At 41.7% G+C, this 25,241-nt stretch overlaps 4 protein-coding genes across 4 annotated transcripts; 2 read left to right on the top strand and 2 right to left on the bottom strand.

Moving 5' to 3' along the window:
* Window positions 1–954: 954 nt before the first annotated feature.
* Window positions 955–4,867, top strand: kdf1b (keratinocyte differentiation factor 1b; the record flags this gene model as incomplete). Its single annotated transcript, XM_079232411.1, has 3 exons — window positions 955–1,885; window positions 1,999–2,085; window positions 4,225–4,867. The coding sequence occupies 3 exons, from the start codon at window positions 955–957 to the stop codon at window positions 4,317–4,319; spliced, it is 1,113 nt and encodes a 370-aa protein (XP_079088537.1). The 3' UTR covers window positions 4,320–4,867.
* A 1,803-nt stretch (window positions 4,868–6,670) lies between these two features.
* On the bottom strand, window positions 6,671–7,548 carry LOC306748512 (nuclear receptor subfamily 0 group B member 2-like; the record flags this gene model as incomplete). The annotated part of the gene is made up of 2 exons (XM_079231686.1): window positions 6,671–6,909; window positions 7,002–7,548. 2 exons carry the CDS (start codon window positions 7,546–7,548, stop codon window positions 6,671–6,673), a joined length of 786 nt encoding a protein of 261 aa, XP_079087812.1.
* Window positions 7,549–9,021: 1,473 nt separating this feature from the next.
* nudc (nudC nuclear distribution protein) lies at window positions 9,022–14,130 on the top strand. Its single transcript, XM_079231641.1, has 9 exons — window positions 9,022–9,190; window positions 9,892–9,969; window positions 10,078–10,287; window positions 10,386–10,466; window positions 10,557–10,670; window positions 11,062–11,256; window positions 11,779–11,862; window positions 11,945–12,063; window positions 13,824–14,130. The coding sequence occupies exons 1-9, from the start codon at window positions 9,116–9,118 to the stop codon at window positions 13,873–13,875; spliced, it is 1,008 nt and encodes a 335-aa protein (XP_079087767.1). The 5' UTR covers window positions 9,022–9,115; the 3' UTR covers window positions 13,876–14,130.
* A 7,140-nt stretch (window positions 14,131–21,270) lies between these two features.
* tbxta (T-box transcription factor Ta) lies at window positions 21,271–24,806 on the bottom strand (the record flags this gene model as incomplete). Its single annotated transcript, XM_079231521.1, has 8 exons — window positions 21,271–22,193; window positions 22,522–22,642; window positions 22,811–22,984; window positions 23,113–23,174; window positions 23,258–23,319; window positions 23,407–23,541; window positions 23,986–24,250; window positions 24,622–24,806. The coding sequence occupies 8 exons, from the start codon at window positions 24,804–24,806 to the stop codon at window positions 21,935–21,937; spliced, it is 1,263 nt and encodes a 420-aa protein (XP_079087647.1). The 3' UTR covers window positions 21,271–21,934.
* Between the last annotated feature and the right edge of the window lie 435 nt (window positions 24,807–25,241).

Raw genomic sequence — 25,241 nt, 5'->3', positions numbered from 1 at the left:
TAAACTGTGAGTAGGCGAAATATTTAGTGAGCAACTAAGTCCTCTAATGGAGGAAAGGGTCGCCATGAAAAGCGAAAATAATTCATGTAATGTTACATGAAAAGGCGTGTGGCTAAATGTGTGTCAAACGGTGACGCAAATGAGTGAAAACTATTGTGGAGAAGAAAAAAAACTGCAACATTATTTTCATTTTGTTCGTTCATTAGCTTTCGGCTAATAACTAACCTACACGCTGTAAACATTGGTTTTAACGCTTCACGGAACTCCAAACACTATTTGAAAATATGACAATTTAAAGCTCTTTATGTTGTCAATAAATATGTACACACTGTAAAGCATAAGCAAAGATATAGTCAGACTCAATAAGACCTTTTCTTTAATTCGTCATCCACGCAACCGTCAAAACAGATACATGCTTACCTATAAAACATGTTTTAATATAGGTCTGCTGCAATAGAGGCTGTCATCAAACAAGCAAGGGTGGCATTAAAACATTTTAAATTGAACTTGGTGTAGCTGTGTTTATTCAGTACAGTGTAAACACGGGATATGGGTTTACACTAAGCAGTTCGATTGTGTATATATGGACTTATTTTTAACCTTTTCACATCATAGTTACAGTTCTTCTTCTCTTGACAGTTGCAATGTAACAATGTAGTTCATTTTTAGAAATCCCCCTGACATCATGCAGTGACTAATCGTAATTTACTGTGACTGCGTGCTCACACATCATCCAGAGAACCAGTCGGGTCACTGTACCTGCCACCTGGGGATAGTAGTTTCACATTTGTTTTGAAGAGAGATGCCCTCAGGTCGTCTCTAGTGATTTTAGGTTTTGCGAGCTTTGATAACTTGTTTAGTGATGCGATTTCCTCCACTGTCGCAGCACGAAGTTACACCTCCAGTTTTACTAATTTTCTCTCATGCTTGTACAGATTCTGGGGGCAGTGAGTCATGTCTACCGGCTACGTTGGCAGTCTGAGGCACAGCTCACGGCCTGGCAGCTATAGGCATGGAACGAGCCGCAGCAGCAGCCAGAGGTCGTCCTATGAGGAGCGCTGCGTTGACCCTGTGGAAGACAGGCTCCCTACCCCAGAGCCAAAGTTAGTCCACAAAGCTCACCTGAAAGATGCCAATGAGAAGGAGTCTGAGACCATTGGCTTCATTCCTGGCTCAGCGGACCCGTCCTCCGTGACACAAACCTGCAATCCCTGCTCTCCTCAAAGGGGCTGCAGGACCTTTGTGTGCAGCGTGCTCACCTGCGGCCTGTACCGGGTCTGCCAGCGTTCCATCCTCGCTCCGTGCCTGGCGCCAAACGAGAGCTCCCACGACGAACCAGAGAAGGTGAGCCTCCAATCTGTGAAACCAGAAGGCAACAAAGAGGAGGACGGCACAGACTGGCTAGGGGACGTCCGCATCGCTGGAGTGAAAGTTGACAGTCCGAGAGAGTATTTGGAAGTTAAAACTGAATCTCCAACATATGGGCCTCCGCCTGGTGGTCAAACACAGCCCAGCCATCCGTCTCTGCACGAGTCCATGGGGTTCTATGACTGGGAAGATGGCGAGGAGGACGTGGACTCTCTGATTACTAAGAAGTTGCTGGAGCTCTACTCTGAGTATCAGATCGAAGAGTTGGCCAGGTGCACCTCAGACTCCGTGTTTCTGAAGAAGAGCAAGGCCATCAACCACCTCATCAACTCGCTGGCAGAGGAGCACAAAATGGGGGAGCAGGAGGCGGAGTGTCGACTTGTGCGCGGCATCATCCGCATCAGCACTCGGAAGAGCACCAAGAGGAGGCCACACACCTCCAGGATAGAGAGGACGCTGTCGGACAGCGGGAACGAGACGATGAGGGAGGGAGATTCCTTTTCACTTAGCAACAACAGTGAGTGATAGTTTTTTCACATCAAAAGAATATCAGCATTGTCTCTGAAACGCCATTCATATGATTTTCTGTCATCAAGTGACCATCACTCTCTTTTACTCTGTCTGCTAAAGATGATTACAAATCAAATCCAAACATCCAAATATCTGAACTGACCTCCTCGGACAAGTGTGCCAGAGAGATGTGGAGGACCAATGGAGGTAAGAAACTGTCTTTATTATGTTTTTACAAACACAGTATACTGCTACATTCATATACCTCAATCTGTTTTTAATGAAAGTTGGATGTAACATATATAGTGTCATTCACTTATTTTGTTTCCGGTTGTTTGATTAGTGGCTTTGAATAATGTGCATGTTTTGTTTTCCATAACTCGGCTGTTATAACAAGGGAAGTCCTTCATGCATGTATGGCAACAGCGGCCCTCATAGAACTTATCTCGCAGCATAAACCCGAGTTTGTTTTCATCAGAAATAACACAACACCAGTTTGACTTCCTGATAAATTCTGTTCCGACTTTTAGCATCCACTTTTATTTCAGATAAGACAATGAGTCTGAATTTGAAGGTTATTAAGAATTTGGTTTTGCCAGATGGTGCAGTAAAATCAATTTATTACATTCTTTTTTTTCTGCATGAAATACTTTTGGTGATTGAATGTCTCTATTCAGGTTCAGGGCTGTAGCCTCAGCGTCAGCCAGATTCACCTTGAGCTCTAGTTTGGATTTAGAAGTATCATATTCAATTTAATTATTTTAGTTTCTGTAAACTTAATGACCCAAAATGAAAGCCTTAATAAGTGGTCAACTTTTTGGTCATGCCACAACGACAACAAAAAAAGCCACGCTCCATGCATGAATAAAATACACTGTCCAAAGCTGTCAAAGCATTTAGACACAAGAAACACAAGATCGTCTTTTTCATTCTCTTATTTTAAAAATACTGAACTTGAACATTCCAGTATTTAACTTTTTAAAATCTAAACTCCCTGTCCAGGTTGAAATTACCTTTGTGTCCTCTATGTAGCCCGTGCAGGTGTTTGACTTGTGGTGTTATTTTACAGTTTACTTTTGTGTGATTACAACTAACTATTCAATGACATTTCATACTACACAACAATTTGTAATGCATCTTTGTAGAAAATAGAAATATGGCCGATAAAAGGGATGTTTGATTTAAATGTAAAAAGTATGGTGCAGTTAAACTCGAGAACAGTGAGTCAACACCAATTACCTCTACAAAGGTGCCTGAAAAATGATTTTAGGGTTTGATCTTCTTTTATGTAGACCATTTTGTGATTTGTTAATGTGTAGTGTGTCCGCCATATCTCGTACAGAAAACATCTCAAACAGCAGAACTATTCATGAGGTCGTCACCAATGGCAAACTAACGTAAATCATTTTACTCGGAAGTGAGAAAGCTAAGAGATCCAGCGCTGCAGGGTGGACATGCTCCTGCTGAGACTGGACACTGTAGTGCACATCACAACATCCGTGTGACAGATTTTTAAGTGGGAATATAGATGGTAAGGTGAGAAAATGGGCCTCATGCGAGCACATTTTTGTACTTTATCCTAAATCTCTTACATATTCTGTCCAGCTCGCTTGTACAAATGTTCAAAATGGGATTTACCAAACTCTCTTAACTGCACAAACTTGTTAGTGATCGCTTGTTGCGATGTACTACGAAAATAAAGAGGGAATAGCAAAGTGGTCTTTGATGTGAGGGGATTAAGGAGTTGGAATATTATACCGTGATGCTACACTGTCCGGTGCAATGTAGGAAGTTTAACCATGTCTGCATCCCAAGATGACTCCCTGGAAGTCCACTGAGGCCCCTTGTAGACTTGTTGTATTGTGGATGCACCCGTTATAAGTATGAGTCTGTTACATGTTTGCTTTTTCTGGCTCATTGCGGCTTTTCTTTGTGCATTACCAGCACCTGATGATCAGGGGAATAATGTGAAACCTTCGGCAGGAATGTGTATTGGTTGCCTTGGGTGCGCCCTCAAGCACGTGCCTGTAAACAAACAAAACTGGGGCCCCCAGGTAAAACCGTAAACCTCTTAAGTGCGACAGTGGGGGAAAACCTCACAAGCTATCTTTAAGTCAAACAAGTGGTTTCCCTTTTTTATGGAGAAAGGCAGACTATCTGCACACAGCGTCCAAAAGTGTGAAAGGGAGTCCTATTTTTTTTTCTTCAACTTTACAACGTACTGTTACATTAAAATATCCCATATCTGAATGTGAAACGGTTTCTAGTTGCAGTGCACTGTGAATAGAGAAGGCAGTTAGCAGGATCGAAGCTGAAATATGTCTGTTTTTTTGTTGTTTTTTCTAGGTCATACTTCCAGTTCTCTAACAGCGTACTCTCCTTCTCACACAGAGACTAATTCTTCAGGTGGCCCACTTATTCGCACCTCTGTGAGAACATGATTCCTGCTCAACAATGGCCACCTTTTGCTTGAATTATTTGTCTTGCTGTGTCCACAAGGTCACTTATGGGACGTTGAAAGGCGACACTACTCGCACAGGAGTCTCTATCTGAGCCGAGCTCTTTGTCGAGACCACGGCTCTGCTGCGGGGAAAAGAAAATGTGAATATTCACATTGTCTGAAGGACTTCAGTGAACTCAGGGCTCTGTTTGTCGATATTTATGTTTGATGAATATGATGTGCATGTTTGAAGGATTGCTTTATTGAGAGCTTGTCCTGCAGGCGGATATCGCCAGCAGCTCTTTATGGCTCTTATTGTATCCCGTCTAACCGTCCCCTTTGTCCTTGAAGGAGAGTTGCGTTCATGAAGGCTGACTCATTTTGGCCGGTCCGACTATCCTGCTGCTGTTATGCAAAGGACATTTGGATTTAGTTCTGTATACATAATATATATATGTATTCTTGTTGCACATTTCATCGTCTTGTAATTATCTTACATTTTATTTTGAACTAATATGTGTGATTTTTAAACACTATTCAATGCTTTCAATCCCGTGGCCACGTATCACATATTTACAGTCAGTGATTCCAGATGACTGATCAGAAATTCTGTTCTGGGATTTCTTTTCATAATTTGCCATATTTCATATTGATGTAAGAAGCATATAGTGTGACAACAGTGTGAATGGATGAAGTAGCAATGTTTGGCAAGACACCGTTGTATAATATGGCTTCTAATTTTAAGATTGGGGGAGGTTTTTGTTATTTTTGTTATGCGTGCCTTATGGTAAAGTAGAAATAATAATTGAAAAGGAACAGTTCAACATGGTTTTGGAGAAATTTGCTTCCTTGCAGAGAAGCTACAGCTTAGCATAAATACTTGAAACGAGGGGAAACAGCCAGCCTGCTTCTGTCGGAATGTAGCAGAAACCAAAGTATAAAACCGTCTTTGTGTCTGTTTTAATTTTTTATACAGAACATTTTAATAAGTTAGCTTCAACGGTGTTGATAGGAGTATTTTGTAACCTTTGGACTGATCCAGGCTAGCTGTTTTCCATAGTTTCAGTCTTAATGCTAAGCTAACGGATATTAAAGTTGTATCCTCCTGCCAAGTAAATCATAATTGTGTGTTTTTCCCTGAAGAAAGACAAGTTGAAAGGTACAGAAAATAAATTGTGTTGTTTTTTTTGCGAGATTTATGATGTTCATATAGTGTGGAGCATGTTCTTCTCTCTTCAAAGCGGATCATTATTAATGTAATAACACGACGCTCATAGAGCAAACAGCTGTGACCGTCCTGTCTGTATTCAAGTGTCAAACTGTAAGACGTTATGAGCGCTGGTGTGAGCTGCAGCTGGTCTAATATCATGACTATAACTACCATGACGTTATTCTGAATGTCTGCGTTCCCACCACAGACGTGTGCTCGCTGTGTTTGCTCCTGGGTTCTGATGGGAATTTGGCCAGCTGACTCAGTGGGATTTATTCAGCTCTGTGTGCTTCTTATCAGCATGAGTTTCTGGACTCTATTGTGATCACACACAGGTCACACACATGGGCAGCTAATCCACATGTTTTAAAATGTATGGTTGAACCTGTCCAGATTACACTCTTGCCTCCCAGGATCTATCCTCTTGTGCCCTGTTTCAAGTGTAAGTATGAATTTTTAAAATAAGTTTGTGATAGAGATCATTTAAGGACATCAGTGTGTTGTTATTGTGTCAGGATGTTGCAGCATCAGGTTGCTTATAATAAAACAGTGGGAAGCTGGTTGCTCAGGTTTTCGACCATGAAGCAGAACATGATACTATATTGACGAGGTGACTACTGTGTGTCTGTGTCATATATATATTACTGTATTATCCTACCATACTTCTTATTTCACCAAACTGGGTGACATGTCTGCTAAAGCATAGCACTTCATCTTCATTCGCACATTAGATTTTCTCAGAAGGTTTCCTGAATTCCAAGGTGTTGTACTTAAAACTTTAAGCAAATGATGTGTTGGCGGGTTCTTATAATGACCCTAACTAATCTTTAACTGATTTCTTGTTGTAAAAAAACAATAAAGTAAATGAAGTGACACAAAAAGAAGAGATTGTTTGCTTTTCATTTGCTGCACATGACCACATGAGGGAGTCAAAGTACTTTTAAGGGAATGCCATGCTGCTTTTAAATTCCCCCTCCAGTAGGACACTTATTATAAGATCATTTCTTCATAAGGATTTGTATGCTTTCACAGAAGTATTTAACTTCTCAAACTTTATAAAACTGAAGAAAGTATTAAAATGTTTATTTAATTAACTTTTCAACCACACTTAACTCACATCAGGCTTCCTCACAGGGAGCTCATTACACAGACAACATCTCTGTTAATAAATGGGACATATTTGTGTTGCCAATTAATGGCTTGAAGAAGAGCTTTGTGACCAGGCTGTGGCTGACGGTCTGAAAGGTGGAGGCCACCAGGAGGATGTGACTGAAGCGAGCGGCGTCCTCTGGGTGCAGGATGTGGATGACTTCTTGAAGAGCTCTCTGAGCTTTCTCTTGGACGTCTTCAATGAACAACAAGGTGCTCAATCCCCGAACAGCTGTAGCAGATTAGGAGAAATGTCTGTTTAACCACATGCCACATCCAACAAAATAATTAGCATGAAAGAACTGATAAAAAAAATAGTTTTACCTGGGTTAAACAGCAAAGCCCCTTTTAGGTAAGCATACTCCACTGGACTGAGATCCAGATTCCACAGCGTGTGCAAGCAAGCTCTCAAGTTGTGAACTCCAGCTAGAGTTGGTAGATCCGCCTCGTTTCCTGTGAGTCCTGGTGGTCCGAGAAGAATCTTTCTAAGGATACTTGTATTTGGCACTACAGTCACCTCAAAGACTATCTTTTTTTGTGCAAGCCCCAGAACGAATAGAGAAACCCAGGAGTGTCTTAACAGCGACGACTGATCTCCCGATGGAAGCTGATTGAAGGACGGTAAACTCCTCACAAAGCAGACGGTTTTGACCAGCACGCTGGAGGCCACTTGGCAGGTGACCTTTGGGTCCTTCAGGCAAACTGTCCACCTCTGCTCACAGTGGCAGCTGTGTGCTGTGGCGTTGCGGTTCAGTTTGTCAATGAGGTAGCGACTCTCGGTCCCGCTCAGGATGTTGTAAAGGATAGTGTGAGGAGGATGATCCCGGTAGCCGGAGCAAGAGTGCCGTGTAATCTCTTCCAGAGGAAACATTGTGTCGAGGAAAAAGTATCTGCAGAATGACTCCAGTGAACTCCACAAGCTCAGGCACAACTGTATTTATCCAGGATGCGGCCTTGGCCCTCCTTTTTAAGTCCCCAAAGGTGACCCTGGACTTCCAATGCAGACAGATCTAAGTTCTCTCCACGTGGCGCCGATGACGCTGGCTAAACTCTGCAGCTGGACAGGGAATGGAAAGGAAATACGGCGGTGGGGTGAATGACATCTATCATGTTTACTTCAGCCATTAACTCAGCCTCTATCAGTCTATCAAGGACTGACGGGTTCAACGCACAGGATGTCACCTGACCCGTGTCCCAGTTCAAACCTGGAACCGCATGAAAGGTCTCAATGTTTGTTTGTTGGTTTTTAACGGGTTTTGAAGGTCACCACTGTGCTGCCAGTTTCAGAAATGTGTTCACTGGCACACCTTCTGCCTTGATAAGTAAGGTCAATCTAACTGTTATGACATAAGATTTTCTAAGATGAGCATCTTGCACAATATATAGGCAACTAACTATTTGAGAACGCCTCAAAATTATTAATTAAGGTGGAATAGGTTTATGGAAATTCCCATACTGTAATCTAGGCCGCAGACAGAGCTGTGAACTCTCGTCCAGTAACGGATATTTCTAACACTCAGCTCTATTATAACACTAATCGTCAGTGAAAATACTTTTTAAAACTTATAACATAAAATGTTGATAATACTTGTAACATCTGAAAAGGTAACTGCCGTATTCTTTGACATAACCGTTAAACTGGTGCAAACCATCCAGTTGCCTATGTTGATAGCATCCATAATTGTAATTTAGGCTAAAAGATAGGAAGATACAAAATGTTGTCTCAGAAACTGCAAATTTGGAAAGTAGCCTACTACTTATGAAGCCATATTAGGCAAAAACACCAACATTGTCTGGGGCCTACAGGTGTGACTAATAACGATCTTTGTCATTGTCCTTGAAAAAAATAATTAATGAAACAAAAGCATATTCTAAGCCATACATTCAAATGAAATACAAATGAAAACTTCAGTAGTCATTTCAGAATTATATTCCACTAATAAAACCACATTTAACCTTTCAAATAGCTGTTCTGACGTGAAGGCAAGCAGAATCTTATTTTTATTTTAAGTTGTTAAAATGAAAAAAAGTTTAAGATGTACCTCTGAATATGTTTCTTCTCCTAATGTAATATTATTTCCCACTACACTTTGGCTATTAACTCACGAGAACACACGTATATAAATACAGTAATTATACACATTTTGTTGTTGCATTTAAACATTTTAATGTCGTGGTTTAAAAATATTTTGTCGCTTTTTTCTCTAGAATATTCTCCCCGGGAACCTCAATCGCTCCCTGAACCAATACTCTCACTCTATTGGATATTCTGGTTGTCATTTAAAATCTCTCCTTCCTATTGGACAATGATTTGCGTGGGCGGGTTTTGTTTCCAGGAAGTGAGTTGTGTGACCAGTGACTACGGGGCCTGTCTCAACTTTTTTGCTTGTCATTCGGACAGCTAACAGCGTATTCAAGCGTTTCTTAAATCTACAAACATGGGTGACGATGAAGAAAAGTATGACGGCATGTTGCTCGTTATGGCGCAGCAACACGAAGGAGGGATACAAGAGGTAACGTAGTGTGACGCTCACATGTCAAAGCTACCGGGCTAGCGTTGAAGCTAGTTAGCCGATAAGCTAGTAGTCACACCTCGCATGTAACGTGAATCAGCCTCGTTCATCAAAGCAGATGTTTTCAGATGTATACAGGCTTTAGCTGATGTTTCCATCATTATTATTAGGCTCTCCTGCAGGACATGCATTAACTATACGTCTTTAATCAACGGGGTATCATGTTGAATTTGGCAAACACGTGACTAACATAGCATCACGAAATGTCAGTAAAATTGTTTTTTCTTTTTAAATAAAACGCATTTTCTAGAGGATCTATTTTCCTGAAAGTTGTTGTGAATATTCGTGACGCAATTAAGCATCTTTAATCTGCAGCACCGAGATGCTGGGCCCTGTGTGGGTGGTGACGCATGTCTGTTAATTTTTTCAATAATAAAGGGAACATTTTAGATAGCTGAGACGGTTAATTAAGTGAAAAGATGAAGATTATGTGCAGTGTTTGTTATATCGAATTTAATGCAAGGATTTGCAGATGACTCTATCCATAACATGAGGTTATGGAGGATGGGAAGAAGAAACAGCCATGCAGCTGATAATATAGAGGGACTAATATCGTGTAGTCCAGCCATCCCAACAATTCTCAAGCACAAATTAATCTGTTATATATGATGTTTTTTGACATCCTGTTTTTCTCTCAACAGTTGGTAAACACATTTTTCAGCTTCCTCCGTCGGAAAACTGATTTCTTCACCGGCGGTGAAGCAGGTGCTGCCGACATGGTGAGCGCTATTACTTTATCTGCTGCTGATGTGACATTTGATCCTACGTCGTCATGACGGAGGCACGCCTCCACTTGTGCATCATTTTGAATCTTCTCTCTCCTACAGCTAGTCAAAGATGCCCTCGCCCACCACAGTCAGCTGGCACTGAAGTCCCACAAAGCGAAGCAGAAGAAACAGGAGAAGGACAAGAAAGAGAAAGTTGAACGAGCGGCCAAGCTAGCAAATGAAAAGAAGAAAAAGACAACCGAAGAAGGTCCCAAAATTCAGGAACTGACTGATGAAGAAGCAGAGAAACTTCAGTCTGAACTTGACATGGTGAAATCCGCTAGTCTTGATGCTCTGTTACTTGTGAATCACTGTCGTTGCGCTTTTACAAAGATTATTTATGCATTTGTTTTATGTATATATTGTAGAAAAAGAAAGAAGAGGAGAAAAAGAAGAATGCAACAACAAACGCAGAAAAGGCACCTGACAAAGTAGAAAAAGAGAAGGGGGTGAGTGAACAGTTGGAAGTTTGTAGAGTGAAATGTTGACCAACAGTTAAGTCCGTTTCTGCTGACTCATCCTGATTTCTATTTCCCCAGTCTGAGTCGGAAGGAGAGGAGGATGAGAAGGACAAAGGTAAACTGAAGCCCAACGCTGAAAACGGAGCAGACCTACCAAACTATAAGTGGATACAATCCCTCTCTGAAGTTGATGTGAGTGCCTTTACTAATGCTTTTGGCTAGTTTCCCCATCACCACCTTGTGTTTCCCGAGCCTCTCACAGTACCTGCTTTTTGATCATCTTAGTACTCAAGCAGACAGATTTTTACCGAAAAAACCCTCGACAGTGGCTTCACGAGACGCAGCCTTTCCCCGACTGTTTACTACTACTCTTCATGTGAACTCGTAGCAACATTGTTGACCTGCATCTACCCTAGAGAGCATTTATTTATTTTGTATCGTATCCCTCTCTGCAGATCCTGACTATTGCATCTCAGCACGTCTCCTGTCTGTGTGTCGTGTCCAGTGTCTGTTTGGCTTGCTGTTGTCGTTTTTGATAGCGGAAACAGAATCCCAAAATAAACATTTAAATATTCTTCTCCAGCTGAGCGTGCCTTTCGACGTGAAGTTCCGCATTAAGGGGAGAGACGTAGTGGTGGACATCCAGAGGCGGTCCATCAAGGTCGGCCTGAAGGGACAACCCCCCATTATTGAAGGCGAGCTTTACAACGAGGTGAAGGTGGAAGAAAGCTCCTGGCTCATCGACGATGGCAAGGTTATTACAGTCCACTTGGAAAAGGTAAGAACTGGGTCACTGCAGATTAGGGCTGTACTGAATGCCTTTTTTATTTTCACATTCAAAGCTTCTATTGAGGTTTACGAAATTAAGCTTTGAATGTCTGTAGTCATATTTTATGACGTTGTTTTTCAAAAAGGAAAATATGGATTGGCAATATTTTGTTAGATAAAACCTTTTACGAAATTATTCCATCGATCTTTTTTTAGAATACATTTTGATTTAACAACGCTCTGAAGTTTTTGGAAATGTTTGGTTCACATGATTCAATCATACCTGTGTATGTGGAGAGGCTGAGCAGAGGATATCAATGATCGCGATGCTCTTCTGCAAAATGAATAGTGATTAGTGTAGCATAGCCTTTATCTGCAACTGTGCAGAAACACTGCTTTTAAACAGAATCAAGACATGCAACGAAAGAAGCCTCAAACCACTCGGTACCATCGATCTGTTTCTCCTCAGCAGTGACGAGGTGAATAAAAGAACCACTGAGTTGTTGAGCCTGATCATATTATTTCATTTCAGATTAATAAAATGGAGTGGTGGAGCAAGATTATTACCACAGATCCAGAAATCAACACCAAGAAAGTCTGTCCAGAAAACTCCAAGGTAAGGATGTTTCCTGCCTCCTTTACGTCTGCAGTGACGACTTCCCGCCTCCTCCTAACTGTGTGTTTTTCCTGCTGAGCAGCTGTCAGATCTGGACGGAGAGACGCGCGGTATGGTGGAGAAGATGATGTACGACCAAAGGCAGAAATCAATGGGTCTGCCTACATCTGAGGAGCAGAAGAAACAAGACATTCTTAAAAAGTGAGTTTCCAGCGTTGCCTCAAATAGGACGGGTGTTTCGTTTAGCTCGGCTTTTGTTGTCAAGGCGTTCTTTTTATTCCGTCAGTCAGCTGGCATCTTTGTATTCAGACTTTAATAAGATCGGCAGAGATTTTATAAGAAGACTGAATTCGAAACCGTTCTGGTTTTGCCCTCGGCGTCACGTTTTCGTGTTCAATTCCAGGCTCACCCGCTGTAACTGCAGGTCATAAAGGATAGTGTAGAGTTTGTGCCGACCTCTGTCGTGCACAGACGGTACGTGGTTCATGGAGATTCATTGATCTGACTGGATATTAGCTGTAAACTTTCACTTTAAAGTCTCACAATAGAATTCCCCTTTTAAGACGGTGGTACATGGTAACTTTAGAGCAATACCTAATAGAAATCCACACTGAGACTACAGTCTTAAGATGAACCAAGTTGGCTTTGGTGCACTTTAAACGTATTATTGTGGGTTTTGCATGTTGTCCATCACAGTGGACCACTAGCTGCTCATGAACCATATTTGCACACGACAAGTATAACCTGGGGTCTTCCAGTAATTGGTAATAACTGTGGAGGTCGCCTGTGATCTTTATCCCGTGCAAATCTGCCATGTCTGTGATTTGTCACGTCAACGTTCCACAGCATGTTGCCTCCCATATTTCACGGTCAGGTGTTATTACTATTCCTGTGCGAATCAGCAGCTCATGATTTAGGGTTGTTTGGCAATTATAAGTGAAAGTTTGACAGCATTTTGGGTCAAATTCAGGAGGCTCATCTTGCTAGAGACCCATTCGCACCGCAGCAAGAGCTCTTTGTGAAAATTAAGCTTCTGTAATATAATAATACTTGTAGTAGAAAGCCTTTTGTGTAACAAGGGTTGGTTGGGGCTTAAAAGTTAGAACATTTGAAAATTAAAAAAAAAAAAAAGAAGTTGTGGAGTTGGAATTAAGTGAATCAGACCTGTAGCCCGCTCCTCATCTCTGTCAACAAACACTTATTTAACAGAATAACTCAAACCATTAGAGGAAATAAATGTTAATATACTTTTTAAAAAAACATTATGGTAAATGGGCTGAAATAATAATTAAAAAAAACACTGTTTTGAAGAAGAAGCAATTTTCCTTGTGCAAAGTTGTAAAAATAATTGCTCCAGCCGAACACTAGACAATGTCGTGATGGTTCAGAACGTGACACTCTGTTTGGGGTAGTCGGTAATATAAGGAACGTTAGCCATGACATGACGTATCATGTCAAATATTACACAGAGCAGCAACTCAGATAAGACCTGGTGACCGATGTGAAGGACGCTCTCTTTACTGCCCTAAATGACCTCTTCTTCCTCTTCCTCTTCCTCTTCCTCCTGCTGCTGCTCTCAGTTCAGACCAGAGGAGAGATGTCTGTTAAAACTACCCCTAAAGATCGTTTTATAAGGGTGAAACAATAATGCTGAGACCTCAGAGTTGTTTTATGGACACAAAGTTAATTGTGTCTCGCTGAAATCTGAAAAAAAAAATCCCTTTGTGACCAAATGGTCGCGCTAAAGGTAAAAGATGTTTTCTGTCTGTGCCCAGCAGAGAAATGTTGACTCTCCAGAATTGTACCATATCTCAAACCTGTGTGGAGAAAGTGATGCTATACTCTTATAGATGGTTGGAAAGTCTATTTATAAATATGATTCATAGAATTGCCCTGTCATAGAAAGTAGTTGGAAATGTGACTTCAATTTGTTTGTTTCTGACATCTTCTCGTCCCTGCAGGTTCATGTCCCAGCACCCAGAGATGGATTTCTCTAAAGCCAAATTCAGCTGAGACCTGCTGGAGAATCCACATCATGAATCACGTGCGTCATATCGGAGCCGACGTCTTCTGTTGTCCACCACGCCGTTCTGTGGACTTTACGCGTCTGAAGTGCATTGTTGTCGTCATAATAAGGTTGATGACTGAAATGTCCCTGTTCTCCCTTTTGCATGTCGTCTCAATATTTAAAGATATGTCTGGATTTTCTTTTTTTTAAATAAATGAATTACAAATCGACGTGATTATTCACATTAATTTTTTTTACCTTTTTTTTTGTTTAACCAAATAATTAATTTAAGAACCAATTCTCATTTACAGTGACAGTCATTAAAACGTAGATACAACTAGTATAATAGACATTATAATACACATTTAAAACATCACACTATATGGTATATACTAACAGAAATCAGAGAGGCCAGTTATAAACTCGTTCCGGTCACTAGGAGGATCATTTACCACAATGTCGGCTCAATCTGGGAGTTGAGTATCGAAGTAGCAGGGCGTAATATAAAAATGATTGCATGTAGTGAAATTTAAGTTCTTTGCCTTTTTTTTCTGGCTCACTTTTGTATTTTTTTACTTCAATGAGTTTGGAAGTTACCAACCTTGGAAGAGTTCAAGGCCAAGACCGGTAGTTTAACCATCCCTCAGAGTCAATGACCTCAATGTGTTCTGTGTGGATCCCATCCAAGGGCTGCTGGCAGGTCATATGAGTGGTCACTTTGCAGATTCATTGCATAATACTGGAAGTCCTGTTGTGGATGTGATGATGTGTCACCCATTTCTAAACTGAATGAACAAAATGACTAATAAAAAGAAAGAATATTTGCCAATTAAATGTTCCGATTAGGTTTAAAGCACCACGCACACTGTGGAAAGTTCCAATGTTATACCACAAGGGGGCAGTGTTTTCCTTAAAGTGTAAAGAGCGGCTTGTGAAAGCCTTAGTATGTCAGGTGTTTGAGTACAATGTTCAAGTACCCACATTCATACTGTGGAGATGACCTTCATGAGGACGTTAGTAGTACTCCCCACCACTTTTAGACATACTTTATTTAATGTGCAAAAATATTAATTTAAGTGTGATGAATTTTACTGTTATCTTTAATCAAAACTGACAGACGACCCAGAAAGAACTCGCATACAGCATTTATTAGAAGACTCTCCCCTCTGAGTCAACTTAGTCGACTAATTTTTTTACACTTTTTTTTCATGCTGAATGACTTATATCCCAGAAACGTATGCTTAACACTGTGCATAAACTCAATATGTTTTTGCAGGATTCTCTGTGGGGAAACTGATCTGTTCGTTGATTGGTGGACAAAATCGTATGCATCGACTAAAACCTTCCTGGATCGATGACCTAACAATAGTACAAAGTAATTAACTCCTCTCAAATGCTGCTTTGTGTGAAAGCAGTGGCCGCCTCGTCGCCCGAACCCTTTGGATAATCAGCGCGCTGCTACCAATGACTGAAAGACACGCTTTCTCACTCAGACCACACTGGATATCATGCACCTCTGCTAAATGTTACTTCAGTGAGGACCAGTTTGCTTACAAGTCTTTCCTGTTCGTGTGACTGTCCACCGCTAACTGGACGGGCCTGTCAGGATGGTGAGAGGCTGTCACCATCATAGGGGTGACCGGAGGAAACATACATTAGCTTATGCTGGCTGGCAAGTCTTTCTAATGTGTGAAATTGCTCATGTAGTTCAAAAACACTCCTCGGACATCTGTGTCATCAGGACAATAGTGTTTTTGCGAAGGCTGACTTTTCAGTCATTTTTGACATACAATTTAAGGCTTTGAGGGGTATTACCATACGGGGCAGATTGCGTGGCAGATGTTACAACAGCTGCATTTACAATGTATTCGAGGGCCGGGAGGGGTGAGTGTAAAGTGGACTTTAAACCTAAATCAGTGGCAACCTTTTTGATTTGTGTCCCAACCTCCCTGGTTGTGGCCTAAATGAGCATTTCAACTAAATTGTGATTATTCTGAGAATAAAAGAATCCAGTTTTTCAGTTTTCATTTTAAACAAAAGTCTGAAAAAAATAATAATTCTCGCTATCTGTTTTTTCTTCTTCCTTATTCCTTCAGTCCTCTTGTGACCACTGATATTTATTTTAAGTGCCCTTGGAGGGTCCTTACCCCCAGGTTGGAGTCCAGTGATTTAGAAGCACCATTTGTTTATTCATGTTTCAGCCATCTTACCACAAATTACATTACTTTAGAGCCATTTATCTTGTGTATAGCTTCGGGCTCTGGGTTGTCGTTAATTGTAATTTATGATGAAGGTTCTCCTGTCTCTGACTGTGCCAATCGCGTGCGTCCATGTGTGTTCAAGGAGATTTGCAAAGCACAGAGGGAAAAGGAAAAGAGAAATAAACGGTGTGTTGCGTTAGCCCGGTAAGCTAACGATCATTAAAGGATTCAGGTCAGTGTGGGGTCTCAAATTTGGCAGTACAAGTCGTATCCAGTCAGGCCGGGAAATGTCCTCCGATTTGATCTCGTAGCATAAGTCATGACAGTGGAATTCATTGGAATTCATTGGAAATACCGTTCAATACCAAAATGTGGCGTCTAAGCTCAGTGGCATCCTACATCTAACAATCACATTGACAGGAACATATGGTGTTTGTTCTCAAAAGCTTCATCAGTATACTGAAAACGTAGATACAAAAATGCGAGGAATCAGCCACAAATTGGGGATCATGATAGCGGCCGAACTTCCAGTAGCTCCACGGACGGCCGAGGAGGTGAAGCCCGAGGCCTGATGGGACTGTGGATGGGTGGGGCGGCGGTATGACTGTGCAGGGGTTGAGGGCACGGAGGAGGCCAGAGTCTGCTCAGCTGAGAGCAATGTCTCACCAAGGTACCAGAATTTCTTCATTAACGAAGACACACAGACATCAGAGGGACGGGGTTAGGGTTTTGGGGCGGACGAGGGGGCGGTCTGCAAACACATCTCCCCGCCGCTGCGCTGACTCGCTGTTCCAGACTTGACAACTTGTTTTTTGGCAGCGGCCCTCTCGTAAATCACCCGCGAGGCCCTGCACAATGTGACTCACCATCATAATCGCAATGTTTGCGGAGGCCGCTTCGCCCTTCTGTCTTCTTCCTTAAGGCTTGGGCTCGGTGGCTCATTCCTGGAAGTGGGAGCAGGGGTACGTGAGGGGACACCGGGACGAAGAGGAGACAGGAGACGGGCATCTTCTTCATCTGTCACATTTAGATTCACCCCAAAATGAATGAAAACGCAAGTCTAATAGTCGGTTTCTCCATTCGTTCTTTCAACTATTTATATACTTCTCATTTATGTCTTTAATAAACTCCAATTCAGTCTCTAAAACAGATGGAAAATGTAGTTCTGGTGGGTTTTTACCCTACACTACACCCCCGCTACAACACAAACTAATAACTGCCGTCACAATAAGGCAACAGTGAGCTAACCCAACATCTGCATCTGTCCTCCACACCTGGGTGCCGGGCACACTCTGTAAAGTGTATTTGGAACACACACTTCCAGGGGTGGAGAGGAGGCCAGTGTGCAAAGTGAAACTCCAATTGTCAATTAGTGAAGGCCAACACAGGCTGCAGGCTGGGGTGTACAGAGCAGATCAGCCATCTTGGAGAACAAAGGCTTCTGTGAGCTCAGGGTCTTCAGATCAACGCACGCACAAACACACACACACACACACTGTAAGTGAGAGGTAAGAGATGGCTCTGGGCCCAGCAGGACCTGTTTATCACTCCAGACTGAGCAAAGACCATCAGCAAACATCCTGCCCACTAAGTCTGGACAACTGCTCATAAACAGGTTTGCATCAACACACATACACTCTCTCTTTTATTGTATTGTTTACTGAATGTAATAAAGTCATTCCACTTTCAAACTCCAATTTTATGAGTAATAGCTAAAACGAAAAGTACCCCAATAGCCTCCTCACTATACTATATGTGGTAGAGATTGTAGACACACCAGTGTTACATACTATTATTGGCCCAGTATGATTCACAAATACTTGCTAATATCAAAATAATGTCCGTTGCTCATTGGTTCAGTAAATCAAATATGAGAATATTATGTATATCATATATGGGAAATGTATAGTAAGACATGTTAAATACAAATCAGTTGGATTACTGTGCAGGAAAGTAATACATTATATACAGAATAATATTGTAGAGCATACACTGTATTATATACAGTATACTGTACATACAGTATATGGTATATGTACAGTATACAGTACTGCATATATACATATATGTAACCATACAAAAATCCCAACTAATAACTTTTTTTGTCTCACGTCCTCCTTGTCAAAACCACTACCCACAATGCAATGTATCTGTCAATAGGAGGTACCTCCAGGTCGGAAAAGTGAAGCCGATGCAGAAAGTGCCTTAAACTTGCTTTATTTCTAAAAGCCAGCAGGGAGCGACTCCTCAGGTTGCAAAAATAAGTCTGATTGTATAGAAGTCTATGAGAAAATGACCCTACTTCTCACTTAATGTATTACCTCAGTAAACATTATAAACACTAGTTTATGGTTTACAAGTCTTCTTCGATACACATCTACCATAAATTCATCTACCATAAAGCAGGCTATGCTTTAGGGCGGGGCTAACTTGTGATTGACAGGTCTCTACCGCGGTGTTGTTCATTTTCACTGTTTTCGTCTTTGAACTGAGAGTTAAATGTAACATTTTGGTCACCTAAACATTACGGTTGTACTTACTTCCACCCTTTTCTGACACTCCTGGTTGCGGATAAACAAGATGTTGAACTTCAAAACCTGAGTCTACAAAGCAAAGACTGAAGTCACGGCGACTACGTCCATTTCTTATATCCAGTCTATGGTCAAACCAGAGATGTGGGTGTGCTATGCTAGTTCAGTAGCAGCTAATGTAGCTGCTAGCCTCAAGCTGACATGAGCAAGCCAGAGGTCTGTCAGCTTCACTTCTTTCTAATTCCACATTCCCAGATTAGTCTTCAGCCCCAACCAATGCTGACTCAAGCGACACAACTTGAGGCAATGTATCAATCTTCTTGTAGCTTCCTCTGGCGTCAGCGTCAGGCTTCAGGTCAGTCTGTCAGTGATGAACTAGTGAACATAGTGCAGCGTTTAGCCAGCAGGTATTTGTCTAGGAGTTGGTGACGAACAAAACCATGCAGGTCCAAACAGACAGTGAATGTTGGACTACTTTTTAGACACTTGCACTTTGCCTATTTCCATTTCACGAAACTTTATTTAAGTTTAATACAATTCAGAGGGTAAGTTACTTTGCTAATGATGGTTTGTCATACAAAACATACTGTATGAGGGAGATGTGATACTATTTTATACATTAAACTACCCAAGTAGAATGACTCCACCAACTACAATATTTAAGTGCTGCTGTACCAGCAAATCACCTGTAATAAGATATTAATAACAATGGAAGAAAATTATACAATAATGAAACACTAAGAAAAGATAGCACAAGAAATGATTGTGCAAGAGATTGTTCCAAGACAGACAACAGAAGAAAAAGAACATAGAGTAAGAATAAGAGAGCGATTCATATAAGGTATAAAAAGTAATACTAATACCAGTACAAAATAGAATAGCAATAAGAGTAAAATCAATTTAGTAGAATAAATAAGCTCAAATAAAAAAACTAAATTACAACAACATGAGTGAGTAAAATAGTGTATAGGAGGTAATAGATGTAATACAATACAAGTAATTATAATGTAAGTAAGAGACGCTAAAAAGGACTTCTGCCTTCTTCCATGAAGAAATAAATACACTCAAGGTTATTTTTTCTCATCTGAATGGATATCCATAATCTCAAAAGTGAAATATCGCATCTCATTTGACAGTTTAAACAAGGCATCTACTGCATGTTGTTTCAGCTAACGGAGGACAAATCCTAAATTTGGAAAGGCAGTAAAGTGGAGGTATTCCGAGATGTCGGCGTTTCATGAGGGGACCTTTGCTCCGCTGTGATCGGCCCCGCCAGCTGCAGGTCACATTGCTGCTTCATTACTGTTTGCCCGTGGCCCCGTGACCCTCCAGCCTTCATTTGCACCTCGGTGAGGACCACTCCATCACTGCTTGGGGGCCGAGCCTCTGTGGGCCCGACACACACATCACACCCCTGACATCATGAGTGCACGGCCGAGCCACCGGCCTCAGGTATGAGGTGGGGACAGAGCCGATTCAACCATAAAGTACTTAAACTGTTTCTTTTGGATGTTTGGCCTCTGTGTTTTCTCTCTCTTGTCATTTGGGCTCTGTACTGCAAATGCTGATTTATATTATTACCGAATAATAATATGTATTCCTCTTGCGTGCACTTTTACCATAACATCGTATGTTTTGGTAAATTTGGAAAAATACTATATATATTTTTCCTTATACATTTTAACAAATGTAATAGGGTTAAACACATTTTTTTGTAAACTACAACCTCCAGTCAGTGAGAATCAAAATGTAAATAATCACCATTATATACAAAAGTCTGTTCATTTCGAGCATCATTTCAAGACCGTATGCATATGATTCTTTCTCTTGACAGATCCTTTCTTCATTTAACTTTTACACATTATTTGACTCTGCTCATAACAAATATATAGTATACATTATATGACATGTTAACAAAGTGTATAAAGTAGTGTTGTGGAAATAAAAAGGTTGGTAAACTGAGTAGAGTTTTGTTTGAATCCACTATGTTCTCGCTAATAAAGCAAAGCTGACTTTGGAGCAATAGCTCCTCTTAGTTTATTGCGTTCAATCCCAGGTGTTGGCATTTTGGGTTCGTATTCAGTGCCTTTGACTTTCCTCACATGCAGATCTGAATGTGTTGGCCGTACGTCGCACCATAACGCAGATTGTAACGAAAGGGTGCCAGTGATGGAAACGTACCCCGACCGATTTCTTAAAGTGGACATTTCTCCATCACCTCTCATTTCAATTACATGTCAGAGAAGCCACATTCACTTAGCGCGGCTGTGCGGAAGCTGTTATTTAGAGTGAGCTTGTACTGCAGGGCCAAAAGTTTGATGAGGTTTGCTGCACGAGGGCAACATGAGAGTCACAACTCGACTCTAAACCCGTGGGCTCCAAATGAGAGTATAAGAAATGATATTGATGTTCTTCTTCTTGATTAAACCAGTGGCCCTTGTTTTCCCTTTGACCTGACACATTGTACGACCTTAGTGTTAATGTACATGATGTTTTATGTTTTCGTTTTCTCTCTCTCTGTGTATTAAAAGCTTTGTGTCAAGAAGATAGCTAATAGTTGATACCTTATATAGTACTTAAAGGTAAACAAATCCTTGAGTTACAATTATTTGACAAGATATGCAACAAGCAAGACCAAATTTGAGAAAACAAACATTTTTTAATTTATTATTAAATGACATAAATAAAACTCACAGCGAGTTCAAATACAAATAGATAGTTATGTACATGTGTTTGTCTTGACAACACCCTGCCAGGATACAGAAGGCACTTGGAACATTTATTGCAATCAGAAAAGGCACATTTATATGGAAAACACAGGACGTTAATTTATTCTATTTACACACATATACACATTTATGTTAGCAGAACCATTTTTTCATCTTATATATTTCAGAATAAAAACAATAATATAAAGGATTGCTTAGTTGAGTTTGGTTGTGTGGCACTAAAGGGAGTTTTAAAAAGGTGTAATAGACATGTTATGAATGGGTAATAAGCATGTTGGGACGTACTAAGAGCAGAGAGGGAGTTCTGATCATGCAACTATTCTAAGGCGTGTTATTCTAGTTTGATATTGTCCATCATGGAGATGATTGTCGTTCAAGTTCTGTCTTCGCACATCAACTGCTCAGCATGACTCCAGCCTATAACCGAACACCTTTTTTTTTTATCAGAGGCTATGGAATGACTAATCAAAGTTTGTTTCACAAACAGGAGCCAGAAGAGATCCTTGCAGGTGTCACGTTTCATCTTCTCCAGGACCTTTTATGTGTGTCTTTAGTCCTGCTGTTAAAGCCTAGAGACGGCCGCGAGGCAGCAGACTTTATATCTCAGTAGCTCTGAGCCACAGGTGCCCAGGACGCGGTCAGCCTGGCGATGGAGCTCTCGAACTGGGCTTCCCCGACCCCAACCTCGCTCAGGCTGGGGTCATACATGGAGGATGGCGAGGAGACGGGCAGCGAGGAGGTCAGGCCTGTGTATGAGGAGCCCCTCAGGAACTGTGAGCTCAAACCTCCGGGTATGGAGCCTGAGGCCGAGCCTGAGGGGGTGAGGGTGGTGCCGGCTACTGACCAGAGGCTGGGGTACTGACTGTGGATGAGAGGGACAAGAGGGTTCTGTTATTGACATGGCACTTAATATTGTTTACTCAAAAAACAGAGGGTTCAAAGATGGCCGCCACAGCAGGGATCATTGAGCCAACCCAGCCCATAAAATGTACCCAAGACTATTTCCATGTGGACAAGGAGCATCAAAGACACTGAAGCACATGAACAAATAAGATAATACTGCAAAATCAAAATGCTTTTATGCTGATGATATTATTTATTTGATTGAAAATAGAGCAAGACATTCTGGAGCCGTACAAACAATGCAAATGCTCGGCACTGGTTAATCTGCGCCTGGTTAAGAGGCCTACCTGGAATTAGATGTGGAGTTGGTGTGGGACAGAGGGCCCATGCCCGTGGAGTTGGGGATCTGGAGAGCAGACCAGCTGTCATGAGAGGGCAGCGTCCCTGAAGTGTTGTCCATGTAGTTGTCTGAAAAAATAAGAAACAGACTACAACTTAATGCAAATTCTCTCATTTACTGTTTGTTTTTTTCCGAACATGAGGCCGTGGGACATCTGTTGAATGCGTATAGCTGCATAAGATGGGGTCAGAAAGAGACACTGAGGGGGCCGGTACGGATGGTCCGAGTGGACTTACTTGTGCTGGAGGTGCGGTGGGGGTAGTGGCTGGGGTACGGAGCCGCTCTGTGGCTCCTCAGGCTGGAGTATCGCTCGCAGTAGGAGCCGGAGGAGTGGCCCGCTGAGCCACTGAACTGAGGAGGACTGCTGCTGGGGCAGATGGGACTCTGTCCTGGGAGGAACCAACCTCCAACTGTGAAATGAAACAGAATGAAGTCATATAACACATCACAGATCTCTTAGTGAAAATACAGAAAGCATCACTATTTTATCATTTTTTCATTTCCCATATCCAGTAAAGTCTAAAGAAAGGAAACTCACGCTGAGAGTAGCCAGACTGTTGGCTGTCTGCACTGTGATCGGGGATGTCTTTATGGTCGCTCCTGCAATCAAAAACAATATTAGATACCGTGCCGTCAGCCCAAAAACGTGATCATTTGAGGAATATCGAGGTTCAAGCCTTCACCTTTCTTTGGCATCCAAGAAGGCTTTAGCGAAGGGATTGTGCTTTATCTTCAGAGCGGTGATCTGTGAGGAGGACATGGCAGCTGTGAGAATTTCAATCAATATTGGAGACACGTGTGTGTTAATAAGGTTTCTTCTTGCGCGGCTGACCTCTTCATTCTGGTAAGCGGTGACAGCGATGAACTGTGTTTCGGGGAAAGACTGGCTGCTGATCATCTTCTGGATGCCTCCGACCTTCACGATGTGTATCCTCGGCTCATATTTGTGCAGAGAATTCAGCATGATCTACAGAAAAAAATCACAATCAATGTTACGATTTATAATTATAATAAAAAGCAGGACTAATGCTACACACACAGTCAGTTTGATACTTTTCTCAGATCAAGAGAAGTAGCAGCAGTTAAGTGATATTTATCCATTGCTTCCTAGAATTAAGTTACTTTCACCACATATAAACTATCCACATAGTTGTCATATTTCATAATACTGAAACAAATCCTACAGTTATTAAAACACGTACAATGTAGTGTTTATTTCATATTCCAGAGGTAAAGTTAAAATAATATTTGAATATAAGATAGCCTCTTTAATAAATTAATACATCTTGTTTTTTTCTGCCCAAATGTCGCACAGCTGAAATATGATAAAAACAGTGTCAGAAACGCTTTTCATATCTCCATAGTTTATGATATTCCTCGCGGATGCATCCTGCATATTAACACTCCTCACCTGTCCGCCCCCGTTGAGTTTATTGGAGAGTTTCACTTTGCTGAAGGAGACGGGCGCTTTCATCCAGTGCGCTCCGAAGTTCGGGGAGTCCGGGTGGATGTAGACGCAGCTGGGGCTTTGGGGCTCCGGTTTGCCACCGGGGACCCACTCCCCGTTCACGTATTTCCACCGGTTGTTGTCCGCGGCCACGAAATCCAGCAGCACCGAGTACATGGCGTTGGGGTCGAGGCCGCTGACGCTGGCCCTGAGCACCGGAAACATCCTCCTGGGAAACAACAAGGACGGAACGTGTAAGCATGTATACACGGCGTTTGTCAGAGCATTTCGCCAAGATTTTAAGCACATACTTGTACACATTTAACTCAATCACATATCCAAGTTTCGTTAGTTTTTGAAAACGTCCCATGGCCTCCAAGGCCTCAGGAGCAGCACTTTTGACAGAGCACTTACGCGCAAGGCGGGGTGATATCGAAATAAAATTAATACAGCTTTTAAAATCACCAACATTTTATAAAATAGCTTCTACACTCATCACACTAAAAACTCCCGTGCGTAAAAAGCGCGTAAATGTGCCTGGCCCGTGCGTAAACGGCACCACCTCGGCATCTCCAAAGGCTGCTGCTTCATCGGACCTACCTTCCAGTTTTGGTGACAATCATCTCGTTGGTTAACTCTTTGAACTTGTTCCACAAATCCGCATCATCCAGGGTCAGTTTAATATCCCTCTCGGACGCGTCGCCCTTCTCGCTGCCCTTCTGGAACTCGCTCTCCACGGCGCTGAGGAGATGCTCCAGGCGCTGGTCAGTGTTGGAAGAAGTCATTATTTCCAAGTAGAGTAGTAGATAGATCTAGATCCAAGATGTGTAGTGCAGGGGCTCACAGAGACACCGCTGACAGAAGGGAAGGCCCGAGTGATACTGCTTTCTAAACCTTGAGGCCTCATCATTTAAGGGCCCCCAGGGACCTCATGGGGATGAGGGGCGTGGCCTGTGCGCACACATCTCGCCTCTTTGACCGGGTTCAACGTCTCCAAACGCCGCCCCCACACCGGGCTGAGCATCTCTCCACAATATAACAGTTTCTTAGAATTAAACATTTTCTAAGAAACCAAAACTCCAAACTCTATAATATATATATATATATATATATATATATATATATATATTTCAGATTTTATGGACGTTAAAATAATGCATTTGCTATAGCCTTTGGAACAAACGTTGGGATTATTTATAATTTGATACCTACAAATCTAT

The sequence above is a fragment of the Taurulus bubalis genome (genome assembly GCF_910589615.1).
Source record: "Taurulus bubalis genome assembly, chromosome: 16".
NCBI lineage: Eukaryota > Metazoa > Chordata > Actinopteri > Perciformes > Cottidae > Taurulus > Taurulus bubalis.
The sequence above is the reverse complement of the archived record's forward strand: the minus strand, read 5'-3'. Positions and strand labels throughout refer to the sequence as shown.

Coding starts and splice junctions, on each gene's coding strand:
- nudc (XM_079231641.1), top strand. CDS start 9,116: ATGGGTGACGATGAAGAAAAGTATGACGGCATGTTGCTCGTTATGGCG. Junction 9,970..10,077: donor AAGCAGGTGCTGCCGACATG/GTGAGCGCTATT, acceptor TCTCTCCTACAG/CTAGTCAAAGATGCCCTCGC. Junction 10,288..10,385: donor TTCAGTCTGAACTTGACATG/GTGAAATCCGCT, acceptor TATATATTGTAG/AAAAAGAAAGAAGAGGAGAA.